Here is a 12,612-nt window from a genome sequence, read left to right on the forward strand (position 1 = left end):
ATAATGATATTTATATATTGTGGGATGATTTGATATTCTGGTATTATATTATGTGTAGATTTATTTTATAAGATTGACTTTCCGCTATTCAGGTTAACGTTTGATATTAAAATAGGGGAAAAGATTTTATTTTATTAGCGGGACGTTACGAAGAAATTGTTGCATATTTCTCCCCACGTTTACAGCCAATGCACAGTAATGTATTTATACACAGAGCAAGGAGCAAAAAATATTCTTTGGTAACAAAATAACAGAAAGAGAGAATAACAGAAAATATTCTTTTAACAGAAAATTATTCTTCAGCAAGTGGTTGAGTATTGCTGATAATCAATGAAGTTCCATCTCTCTTTCTTGTTGATGCATTTTTCTTGGTATGAGAGGAACGGGAAATAGCTCCAAAAGGAAAATTATAACACTTCATTTTAACAGGATATCAAGATCAAATAGTAAGCTGCAACTTTGGACAATGCTCGGCCAAAAAGAAACAATGATATTAAGACTAATAGTTAGTTTAAAGAAGAGAAGAATTCTGCTAAAATGTGATGATGTCATTATCTTACAAGGAATAAGAAAATCATTGTCAATTGTTCTCATGCGCTGTCTCAGTAGTCCTCTGCCTCTCTTGATTTAGGTCGGATAGCTCAATTGCCGACACAACCTCTTGAGATGCTTGGCCATTTCGAATTGGACTGCCATGCCCTGTGGGAGGTGTTCCCTGTTCTCTGAAAGGGAAGTTCATGTCCGTGTGATTTGAAAGGCTAGAAGGACTTGGAGGGCAGTTTGTTCTTGGTGAGGCGGCTTCAACTGAACCCGCACCACCTGCAATATGCACAACACCAGCTCCATCGTGCAACTCACTTCTTCTGAAAGTGTGGGAGAAGGGGTCTCTGCTGTCGAAACAACGAGCCATTTCCACAATTCTGCTCCATATCAAAGCTTCAGGATCAGACCGCATGAAGATGTGCCTATGCTCATAGAAGAACTTAGAAGTGAAGATTATTAGAGCAAAGGAGGAAACTGCTCCAGCAATGAGAAATAGGCCCCAAAAGCTGTCGAGACCGAGACTGTTTGAAGAAAAGGAGGTGCTGGTGTCCGGACAACTTGCTTGCCCAAAATATGCAGCCTCAAATTTTACCATTACATCTCCCTCGGTCAAATTTAATACTGCTCTTGAAACATCAGACACCAAAGGGGAACCCTGAGGGAAGGCCTAATGGTCACAGAATAAAGAATATCAGAGACCCACGTGAAAATTTATACACATTTAACTTGCTTGGAAAAGAGGGAAAGGGAGATAGCAAATGATGGGTACTCACAAAGCCAAAACCATCAGTCTTATATGTTGGTTGGACCATGGTGTACTTCGAGCAGTATTTTGCAAGAAAAAGCCTCATGTAGGGGATCTCATCAAAGGCCGCAGCAATACCACCATTCGCACTCCCTTTAGAAAGAGCTTCGTCTAATTCATCCGGCGAGTTATAGAGCCGAAGCTTGGATTCATCGAAGTTCATTTGTCTTAGGAATCCCAAAACAAACGAACCCTGTTGGTAGCCCACGTACTCCCCTTTCTTAATCAGATAATTAATGTCTGTTACTGTTGGCTGCAGCTGTTGAACTGTTAGCATTGAAGTTAAACTGGCTGTGTAACTCTGAGTCAGTATGAGCACGACGAAAACCCATACAATCACCACAAACCTAGACAAGTTGCTGACCACTTTCTCCCCTGTCAAAAACAGTGGACGGTAAGACGAAAAAGAATATTTATAGGAATTTGAAATGAGAATACTAACTCATTCTATCAAAATTTATGAAAATATTTCAATTGCATTACATGCTCATCAAGAGCTTACAATAGGGTATATATATACAACAAGGTAATAACAGAAAACTTAACAACTTGATAACTAAATTATAACTATAATTATAACTAAATTAGCCTGCTGTTGCTAACTGCTCCGCTGCTGCTGCTGCTGCTAACAAACTGCAGCAGGCTCAGGCTACTGCTGCTGCTTTGCTGCTAACAAACAATTCATAATACATTCAGAAAGCTGATATGTTCCCGAATTTCACTTGACATGAGTACCAGGTTTGATCAAAGTTAATATGGATGTGGCCTGAGTGGTTTCTTGCGCAATAATGGATCCATATATCATATATGGGAACCTTCTTAGATATTTAAAGCCTAACAAAGGTATTCAAACTCGGTAGCTGTGTTTGAAATGCAGGGTTTGCATTGAATATCCACACCATCTACTACTGGGTAAATAAATAAGTAGTTGGAAAAGAAATTACTGTGTGCAAACACCATGGTTGAGAATGAGAACCAGAAGATCATGCCCGCTTGATGTGAAGGGGGCCCCCTAAAATCTTCATTTACTCGGTGTTCAAGAACCCAAATCACAAAGCCAATGAAGATGAAGAAAAGGAAACTTGTCAACCAAAGTTCCAGAGTTAGAGGCTTCAAGAAAACCCACGCATTTTTACTTCTGTTGTCTATGATCGGTACAATCATCGACACACCAGACTCCGTGTATGGAAGCGTAAAATCTACGTACTTTGATCTGTTTGCAATAATAGTTGTATCTCCCACAACAGCATCATATTTCTGTCCAAAACAAAACAAAAATGAACCAGAGTTAAATAATCATTCTTGCTTTTGTTTTGTCAGAAATTAAAATCAGGAATGTGCATGCTATTATCAGTGGATGATATAAAGTTGTAACTGAAACCATGCATAGTCGGAATAAATTGCAGTTTATGTGCACAGCCCTAAAGATTTAATTTTCAGGAAATCAGTGGCTATACAATTTTTATGAAACATCACAATTTCTCATTATATGCTGTGCCAATTGTGGCCTAATATGTTTAATTATATAGTAAAGAAGAGAGACTAACTAACCTGAATATATACTTGATAGATCAAATCATCGTAAGTACCCGCAGGCTGACCGTCGGGCTTCTCGAAGGGAATGAAATCATAAGGAACCGAGTATGGCAACAAGTCCATTACAGCGTTGAAGATATCGATGCAGTAACCTGTGACCTTTGTTGTGTTGGTGTTAGGATCTCGCGTTACCTCTACAAATTCACTGAAACCATCCTTTACTGGAACCCCAACTCTCAGTCTCTTCCCATTTGTTGGAATGACCCAACCCTTTGGGGGGGAAGTAGATTCTCCTGGCCATATTATTGCTCGAAGATTTGATGCAGGAGTAGAGTACATGTTTGAGTTTGTGGAATTCAATTCTCTTGTAATTCCATTTGCTGCTGTCCAAAATCCAATCCCTCTTGCACCACTGCCAACCACATTAACTATCTGGTAAACAGATGATGGTAGCTGCCCATTTACAAACTGGAAATTTCCACTCAAACCTATGAATGTAGTATTCAATATTGCCTGGAGAAGCTTTGGACCAGTTTGCGAGACTCCAAAAGTATCAAGATCTGTCAAATTTCCCGATGTGTTCGTCCTTTGGAAGCTATAGTTTGCAGCTCCCGCTTCCTCAACTGCCCTGGCTAGAGCAAAAGCAGCATCATAAGCCCATAGTCCATAAACGTTCAACCGGCCATCAGTAACGTTTGGATTGTCTTGTTGGAATTTTGTTTTCCATCGAATGCTGAAATTTTCAAGTTCCTTCGTTCTTGGAACGTATGTCTGTACACCCAAAACTCCTTGCATTGAAGAATCTATGATAGAAGGATCAAGGGAGCTTAAAAGATTTGTTAGTCCAGTGGTCATGATCCAAACATAGCCTTCGCTCATCATTCCGGTTTCTTTCACTTTATAAAAGAATCGGGAACCGATGGAAGAGGACATGTGCACAATGAACACCCTGGTTTGCATGGTCATCAACTTGTAAAGCTCTTCGACAATTTGATCATCGGTGGCTGATGCAGAAATGACACTCCGGTAGGGGACGCGGGTGTCAATCTCCTGCAAAGCATCGGTCAGATAAGGTATTACTCCATCCCCAAACTCATTGTCAATGTAAACGGGCACAGCTTCTCGCCATCCGAAGGCTTTGACAATTGCAGTTATGGCCTTCACTTGAGATGAATCATTCTGGGCGGCTCGGATAAAGTATGGATTCGTAGCAGAAGAAAGAGATGAGCTTGTAGCGGAGAATGAAATAATGGGCACCTGAGCTTTATCTCCAAGATCAGTTACGAAATCAGCTTCCATGGAAGTTGATGGCCCTATGATGGCTTGCACTTGCACATTTTTTATAAGATCTAGAGCTGAGGAGGAAAGATGCAATTAAAGAAGGAAAATCAATTTAGTTACATACACAGAAAATCGACATCGATGCTTATGTAATGGACTTCTAGTTATCTTGCTCTTTATTCGACCTGCTTCTGAGTTTTGCCATGTTTGGCCACTCTCTTCTGTTACCATCGAACTACAAGACGCCTATAAAGCAGATAAATTAACAAATTGCCAGATGCAAAACAACACAGTAAAAAAATAGTATCTACTTAGCGCCCTTGAGGCATAAGAATTCAAGATGTTGAGGCATAAGAATTCAAGATGTACTCAACATGTTCTTACAGACTCATAATTAAGATGTTTTTTTAAAAGTTAATATCATTATGAGATGCAAGTAAGATGCTTGAAATCTCCAAACAAGACTGCGGAAAAAGGTGAGGATAAAACAAACTCACACATCAAAGAAAAAACAAAAGAACTCTTTCCAATATGAAAACCACCGCAAACAAACAAGATTTCCAAACAATTGAAATTGAGGCCAAATTGTGGATTTTTGACGATTAAAATATGCATAGACAAAAGCAATGAGAATGTCTTGGAAGTCAGAAAAGAAATTGAGGATAGACAGGAAGATTGCATTGAACTTTTGCCGACTTATCGAAATTGAGAATGGACTAAGTCAAAGGATGCAACTAAGGAAATCTCATAATAGCCAAAATTATCTCAAGGAATGATAGGGGATTAAACAATTCAGCCAACGAAAGAAGAATAAAGCAAAAGATGGAAGATTGGAAGCTGAACAACGAGTGCTTTCAAGAAATGAACTAGGAGAAAAAGATTGTAAGGACACGAAGTCAGTTTGGAGAAATAGTCATATGGATTGCGCAATTTTGAACGCGAGAGGGGCTTCCTAAGGAAATAACAAGGCATTGAAAACTAAAAAAGGGAAATTCTCCATCATCATTGCCTTACAAGAAGACTCTAGAGAAGCATCGAATCAACAAGATGACCAACCAAAAAAGTTATGTCGGACACCACGGAACGCCCTACTCCACAAGAGATCCTCTGAGTTAACCTCCTAAATCGGCTAAAATGCAATGAAACTCTTCCCAGTCCAAATTCGAGAAAGTGGGATATGACCTAGACCAATGGAAGAGACTACCAACACATCTAGAGTGAATTTCAGCGACTAAGAAAGAGTGCACCCTAAAAATTCTCTTGTCACGCTCTTTACAAATCTCCCAATAAACCACCTGCTTAATGGCTGCTCTGTGGTTCTTCAAAAAATCATTAAGAAATGTAGAATTACAAATTTCATAGAACAAACTAATCTCATACGGCATGACCATCTATAATTGCAAGAAACAATATAAGGAGGACCACACTTTTCTGCTAAACGGACAGTGAATGAAAAGATGATTAACATTTTCAATGCCCTTTTTTGCAGAGAACACACATTGGAGCCAACTTCCATGTAGCCTTTTTTTTTTTTTTTTGTAGGTTATCTGAAGTTAGAATTCGGTTGTCAATTGCAAACCAACAAAAGACACTGATCTTTGTCGGAATGAAAATGCTCCAAAGCTTGGTTTGGTTGCTAGTTTAAGACTGCTGTGGTGGGTGTGATGGGCAAGAACACTGTAAAAACTGGCCACCCAAAAGAATTTAGAGAAGTTGAGATCCCGATAGCACAAGTCTCGATTGCCTCTTCTAATCAGAACTTTTTAAATCAAATTCAACTGCTCCAACACTTGATTTGCCTCATTTCCTCTGCTTTGACGCCTAAACACGAAACACTAAAAAGGGGCTATTATTACAAAACTGAAAAACATCTGCAATTTTAACCTTTTGTTGAGACTCCATGTCAAAAAGGTTTTGGAAAAGGTTAAAAAGGGTGTCCAAAGAGGCCCATTTGTCAGTCCAAAAGTTTGTTTCATTCCTGTCCCCAACCAAAATCTTCATATGATCCCATGTAACCAAATTGAGTTTAAGGATATTCATCCAAAGACTTCCACCTGTGGGACCAGAGGGGATAGTGGAGCTCCAAATGGGTGTTGTTGTGAATTGTGACTCACATACTGAGTAGATAGCATACACAAAGGGAAAGCATGAAGGAAATCAAGTAGCAGCAAAGGAAACCATCGACGGTAAAGCCCTAACCATCAACGATTTGGAGTAGGATTTCAAACAATTTGCATTCTGTCTAAAACCGTAAACGGTTTGGCTTGGGACACCCAGCGCAAATTTTCAATTTTGAAAGGGGGACGTTAATATGGTTGGGGTTTGAAGGAAAAACCTCCTGTAACTCTATATATATCATATCTAATATATTTAGAGTGTTGGTTGATTTTTGTTGAGCGAATTGTATTGTTCTTGTAATTTACACAAGAAGGTAGTGAATCCTTGGCATTTGCTCATGTGAATGTAGGCATTACTGAACCATGTAATTTCTTGTGTCCTTGTGATTGTTCTTGCGTTCGTTTACTTGTTGTGGTTGTGCATTGTTATGTATTTTCACCATTAGAGTGTTACCCTTAGTACCCAAGGACGTACTGTGATATCCAGGATATCTCAAAGGTTCCCCATAATGATGCAATGGGATGTTTCGGCAAACAAGAGAGTGGACCGTCAGTTGTAAGATTTTTTGAAGACTATGCAGAGGATTTTGGTGATAGAAGGCTTGTAGTAGTTTTTGTATTTGCTATTGTGAGAAGGTCTCGTTGGAAGCCTAAGGTGAAGTCTCAAGTTGTGAATTGAGATTGATGGAAGAAGCCGAAGATGTCATAGGCAAGTTCAAGCAGTTTTTCTTGGACTTGTTGTTTGTCCCCAATTACCAGACAGGAGGCGGTCCCAACCTAACATCCCAAGTTCAAGGTGAAGTAACAGGTTCATATTTTTGGTTTATCCTAAGGGTGTATGTTTGCCAAGGTAGAGATTGTTGTGAATTGTGGTTCACATACTGAGTGGATAGCATATACAAAGGGAAATAATGAAGGAAATCAAGTAGTTGTAAGGGAAATTTCCAATGGTAAGGCTCTAACCTTCAACGATTTGGATCAAGATTTCAAACAATTTGCATTTTTTCTGAAATTGTCGATGGTTTGGCTCAGGACACTCAGCGCAGATTTCAAATTTTGAAAGGGAACGTTAATATGGTTGGGGTTTGGAGGGAAAACCTCCGGGAACCCTGCGTATATGTCATATCTAATATATTTAGAGTGGTGGTTGATTTTTGTTGAGAGAATTGTTGAGAGGATTATATTGTTCTTGTAATTTATACAAGAAGATAGTGAATCCTTACCATTTGCTCCCATGGACGTAGGCATTTCCAAACCACGTAATTCCTTGTATCCTTATGATTGTTCTTGCTTTCAGTTCTGGTTGTAGATTGTTTTGTATTTTCACCATTAGAGTGTTGCATTGTCTGTTTGATTCTTTACATAAATATATATTTCGATGTGCATATTTGGGGTATTTACATAATAGGTGTATTGAATCCATACTTGACACATATCACCTTTTTCCAGAGGCTATTGTCATCAACAGCAAATCTCCAAATCCATTTGCCAAGAAGAGCCTTATTCATGATCTCCAAACGCTTGATTCCGAGCCCTCCCTTATTTTTGGAAAGAGTTACTGACCTCCATCTGAGTAGGGAATATTTAAAACTCTCGGTCGTTCCTCGCCAAAGGAAATTTCTTTGGTATCTTTCCATGAGCCTAGAAATCCTCTTCTGCAAAGGTAAATTTGACATGTAACAAATGGGCAGATTGAAAAACACTATATTGATCAAAGTCAGCACGCCTCCCATAGAAATGGAATTTGATTTTCACATTGCTAACTTCCTTTCCATTTTTTCAAGAATCGAGTCCCAAAGATGTCTATTTGACGATTTTTCTGGCTTGATAAGTTGCGAAGGTAAAATTAATTAGAGCTAGAATTATGTGGTTGCATGTTCAGTTTATCACCATTTTTCTGCTGACAATCACATAATTATATATGGACACCCTATATGTACAATTGTTTAGTGAGCACAAATCGCTAATTCCCATTTGCCAAATGGAAAATTAATGGCCTAAGACAAGCTTGTGGACACAAACATGGTTCATATGGTACTAAAATGCAAGGTCATATACAAATATTAAGGCCATGGTGTTGACTTTCTCTTTAGGGTTTAAACCATGGTAAATATATAAATATGATTGCCCAAACTAAACCATTCCTATATTCAATAAAATTATAAACAAATGTAAGATGATCTTGGACAATATCGACAGAAAAAGATTGGCTTCAAATGCCCATTGACTGCCAAATTAATTATTATCTTTCTGTTTCAAATTATTCTTCTACTCACAAATTAACTTATTACCTAAATCGTTCGATTCCGAAATGGTAGACTAATATAGGCATGTTCAGTTACAATATTTGACAAATGCATGATTGACCATTTTTTGGTTTCTGAAAAGTCAAATGTTGTTGGAGAGATATATTATAATTAACAATACAAGCTACAGATTTAAGCGATATGACTTGGAGAAATCTGTGCGGCAGATATATTTTTCTATAGGTAAAACTAATTAAAACAAGTGTGTGTGTGTGTGTGTGTGTGTGTGTGTGTATTTCGCATAATTAGACGTTAAAATGATGCAGTTTTTCCATTGGTAATCAATTAAGAACACTACATTAAAATGATTTCTTAGTAAGTATATATTGTTCCTTCTTTCTATATTATGTTTTTCTTTTCTTCATGTGCTCATGGTATGAATCAAGTACATATTTGGAAAGTATCCCAGTTTCTGCGGTTTGCAGATCCAGCTAACATGGTTGAAAATTTTGAAAGCATCTACAGTCTGAAACTACACAAACTACCATTCAAACGAAGCTATTGTTTCTTGTTTTATTTTTGCTTGAGAATATGTCTAAAAACAAAGAAACTAACGGCAAACATATATAAATAAAAAATATCATGCCTAAATGCGTTTATGAGAGCTTGTGTGATCATAAAGCAGTAAATATATAATTTTTACTACACAGTTTGGAATATAAGAACTGAATGAAATCAAAAGAAATGAAATCAAATTTAGATTTGGTGATGCTTATGCTCAAATTTTCATTTTATTTCTTTCCTACTCCAAGTCTCATTCTATCTGCAAACAAAACATGATATTAGGGTAAATTTTGAGACGGCCATCAACTTGAACATCTTGAATTTGATTGCTAATTACAGACAGGACATCAAATTTATGTTAAACCGCATAGATACATATCCTTGACAGGGTTGCCGCACTGCAGATTCCGTTATCCAAAAGAAAAAATGTTACTTACATGCATGCCTGCCCCAATTATACATGCTATCAAGTTATTGTGAAAATCATAAATTATGTGTAATGGCATTCTGGAAATCCCTTTATATATATGATTAAAATGAGAGAGAGAGAGAGAGAGAGAGAGAGAGAGAGAGAGAGAGAGAGAGAGAGAGAGAGAGAGAACCAGAGGCAGCAGCAGTAACAACATCGTTCTTGGAATCCCTGATGTTAAGACGGAGCCTAGTCTTGTAGGAAGAGTGGGAGGCGTAGAAGTCAGAGAGAGCCATGGAGATGGAGGTCAGCCCCATCATCGCCACTGACTTGTTAAGGTCAAGAACTACACCCACGTCTATCGCTACAGCTGCAGGGACTGTTGAAGTAGTAGTAGTATTCTGTGCCATCGCCATTCTTATTTCTGCAGCTGGGAACAAGTAGATCCCCATGAGATACACACACAAGGAGAGAGCAGATGAGAAAACTTCTAACTGGCGGCCCTGAGGGTTTCTGCTCTTCCTCATCATCATTTTAACTATTAATGATCGAACCTGCTATCTGCTATCAGGAGGAAGCTAGCTAGCTAGAGAGACCTCCATAGGGAAGATTTGAAAATTTTTATGGCACATGAGTACAGGAGATATGAATTGATGGTGATGACGATGATGACTACCCTTTATTTATAGGATTTGGAGGGAAACAAGAGGCAGGCACACATAGGACAGGTATGGCCGTACGGGTGCACAGAAATTTACAGGATTCTATATATATGTCAACAGTGGACGGTGGAGTGTTATCTCCACCAAGCAAGATTAATTATACGTAAGCATATAATGCATGCAATAGTTCCTACTACGGCAACGGGTGCAGAGAGTTTTCATGCTAATTATGCATTTTTTTTATTTATTTTAATCCCAGAACTTAGAATATATTAGAAGAACGAAAAAAATCTAAAAGAATTTACTTTTTTATTTTTGGTTATGAAGGAAAGGTGATATAGAACATAAAGTATGCAGTAAATTAGTATATAAAACTTTAATTTTTTACGTTAATAAATTTTAATTTTTCTTAATTTTTAATTGTATTAGAACTATTTATATACATATAGTATCTGATATAAAAGAAAATATAATTTAAAATGAATTTTCTCTTCTTCTTTTTTCCAAACAGTTCCCTAAAAAAAAAAAAAAGAGTTTGACTTGAAATAGTGATACAATGAGCTGTTGGCTATTAAAATAGTAGTGAAAGAAAAGAATTGATTTTATCCCTATGTAAGCTTTTTTTTAAAATTTTTCATTATTTTGATTTTGTCCAGCAAGCCCAAGTCAATTATTCCACAGTTGAACTATTAATACTTCATATGTATGTATATATATATATATATAGATACACGCATCTCTGAGATGCTGGATCAAAGACGCATAGTTTGCATTATTCCACCGTTTACCTTGACCAAGACAGTATATATGTATATGAACACTACAAGCAATGCTTCTTGTGCTTTCTAGCTAAACTTATGAAAGGTCAACAAGACAAAGAAGTGTTGACAAAATCAAAACATCCTCAAGAATAATTATTTATGTTAGAATATTAATTAATTTATTATTAATATTTTTATTAAGGTTGCGGACTTATTGGCTCTTCAGGTGAAGAAGGCACCACTATGAGATATCTGAAATTTGTTTCTTTATCCCGTCTAGTTAGAGGCATGATACGCCTTGAAAAAAATTGGTCTTCCTAATTTAAGAGTCTAATGTGTCATTTTGTTTTCGTTTCATTTTATTACGTTTCGGTTTTATTTGTTTGTAATTTGTTTTTCTAAAATTACGGTATTCATCCGCCATAAGTGAGAGGTTTTCTGATAAAGAAAGGAGGTGCCGCCCTCTTTTACGAAAAAAAAAAAGGCGCACCGGATGTATCCGTTGAGTAGTACACCAAGCTAATAAACAATAAATATTTATATTAGATGTGGATCAGCTACTAATTAAGAAATTTAATACCAAACAAGGTTAGAGCATCCTCCATACAACCGATATACCTAATAATTTCTCTTTAAAGAGGCGCGTTTTGTAACTTTTTTCTTTCTTTTAGAACCTACTTGTTTGAATTATTAAGATAGTAACAGTAAGTTTTTTTATTTTTTATTTTTTGTAAGAAATATTTAACATTTTACACTCAACTTCAAATGATCATAACTTTGATTCTGAGAATGTACTTACAACCATGATATATATGAATGAAAAGTCCTATCATAGTCAAATTTTGCCTACAAGATTGGCAGGGTTCATTTTTTGGACCCAAATTTCAACTTCTATCAATGTTTAGTCATTTTTAATAATTTTTTATATATTTTTTGATTGATTTTTGTTTCTCATAAAGATAATGTCTAAATTTTATGAGATTTTAGGATTTTCCTAACGCTTAAACTTTCTCTTTTTTTTTTTTTTTTTGAGAATTCTATAATTTTTCCCAAAAGGATATTGATTTTTAGAATTCTATAATAATGGCTTGTGTGCTAGCAACTTAAAATCCTATGCTCCCAAAAATCTTCTTCTGTATTCTTTAAATAGAAAAAAAAAATCGAAATTTTCTTTTGAATATAGTTTTACCTCTTGTTGGTCAACATGCAATTTTCAAGTCGCTGTTTATGAAATGGGAAATCGTCAACGTTCCATGGAGACATATGGAACAGTTGTCCCTGCAAGATTTAAGGGAGCACCACTTGTTATATATGTTAAAGATTTTTAATTTGGGTCCGCGCTAAGCTAATTAAATATTGACCTGGAAAACTTTTGTAGGCAGAGAGAGAGAGAGAGAGAGAGAAGAGTTCATTGGTATATTATTAATTAGCAAGCATGCATGCATGCATGCAAGCCACTTCCATTAACATCTGCTAGATCAATTAGCTGGCGGTTGGTAGGAAACTAGTTGTCATTGGTCCAGATCGAAGAATGCATGGGATCAGGATTTGACTTAATTTTGTTTATATATAAATATTATATACAGTGTAGCTGCAACTGCAATCATGAATGTACGTGCAGCCATATATATAGGAAGTGTCCCTGTGGAACTTTGATATCACAGCACACGCATCCCCCACCATTGGTA

The 12,612-nt window shown here is 36.8% G+C and overlaps 1 protein-coding gene across 1 annotated transcript; it reads right to left on the bottom strand.

Annotated features, from left to right (window-relative positions):
- Window positions 1–580: 580 nt before the first annotated feature.
- On the bottom strand, window positions 581–9,812 carry LOC131151499 (glutamate receptor 2.7-like). Its single transcript, XM_058102740.1, has 5 exons — window positions 9,695–9,812; window positions 2,900–4,239; window positions 2,293–2,605; window positions 1,317–1,723; window positions 581–1,210 (listed from the first exon to the last, which is right to left on the bottom strand). The coding sequence occupies exons 1-5, from the start codon at window positions 9,795–9,797 to the stop codon at window positions 581–583; spliced, it is 2,793 nt and encodes a 930-aa protein (XP_057958723.1). The 5' UTR covers window positions 9,798–9,812.
- Window positions 9,813–12,612: the final 2,800 nt, after the last annotated feature.

Source organism: Malania oleifera, chromosome 3, assembly GCF_029873635.1.
Source record: "Malania oleifera isolate guangnan ecotype guangnan chromosome 3, ASM2987363v1, whole genome shotgun sequence".
NCBI lineage: Eukaryota > Viridiplantae > Streptophyta > Magnoliopsida > Santalales > Ximeniaceae > Malania > Malania oleifera.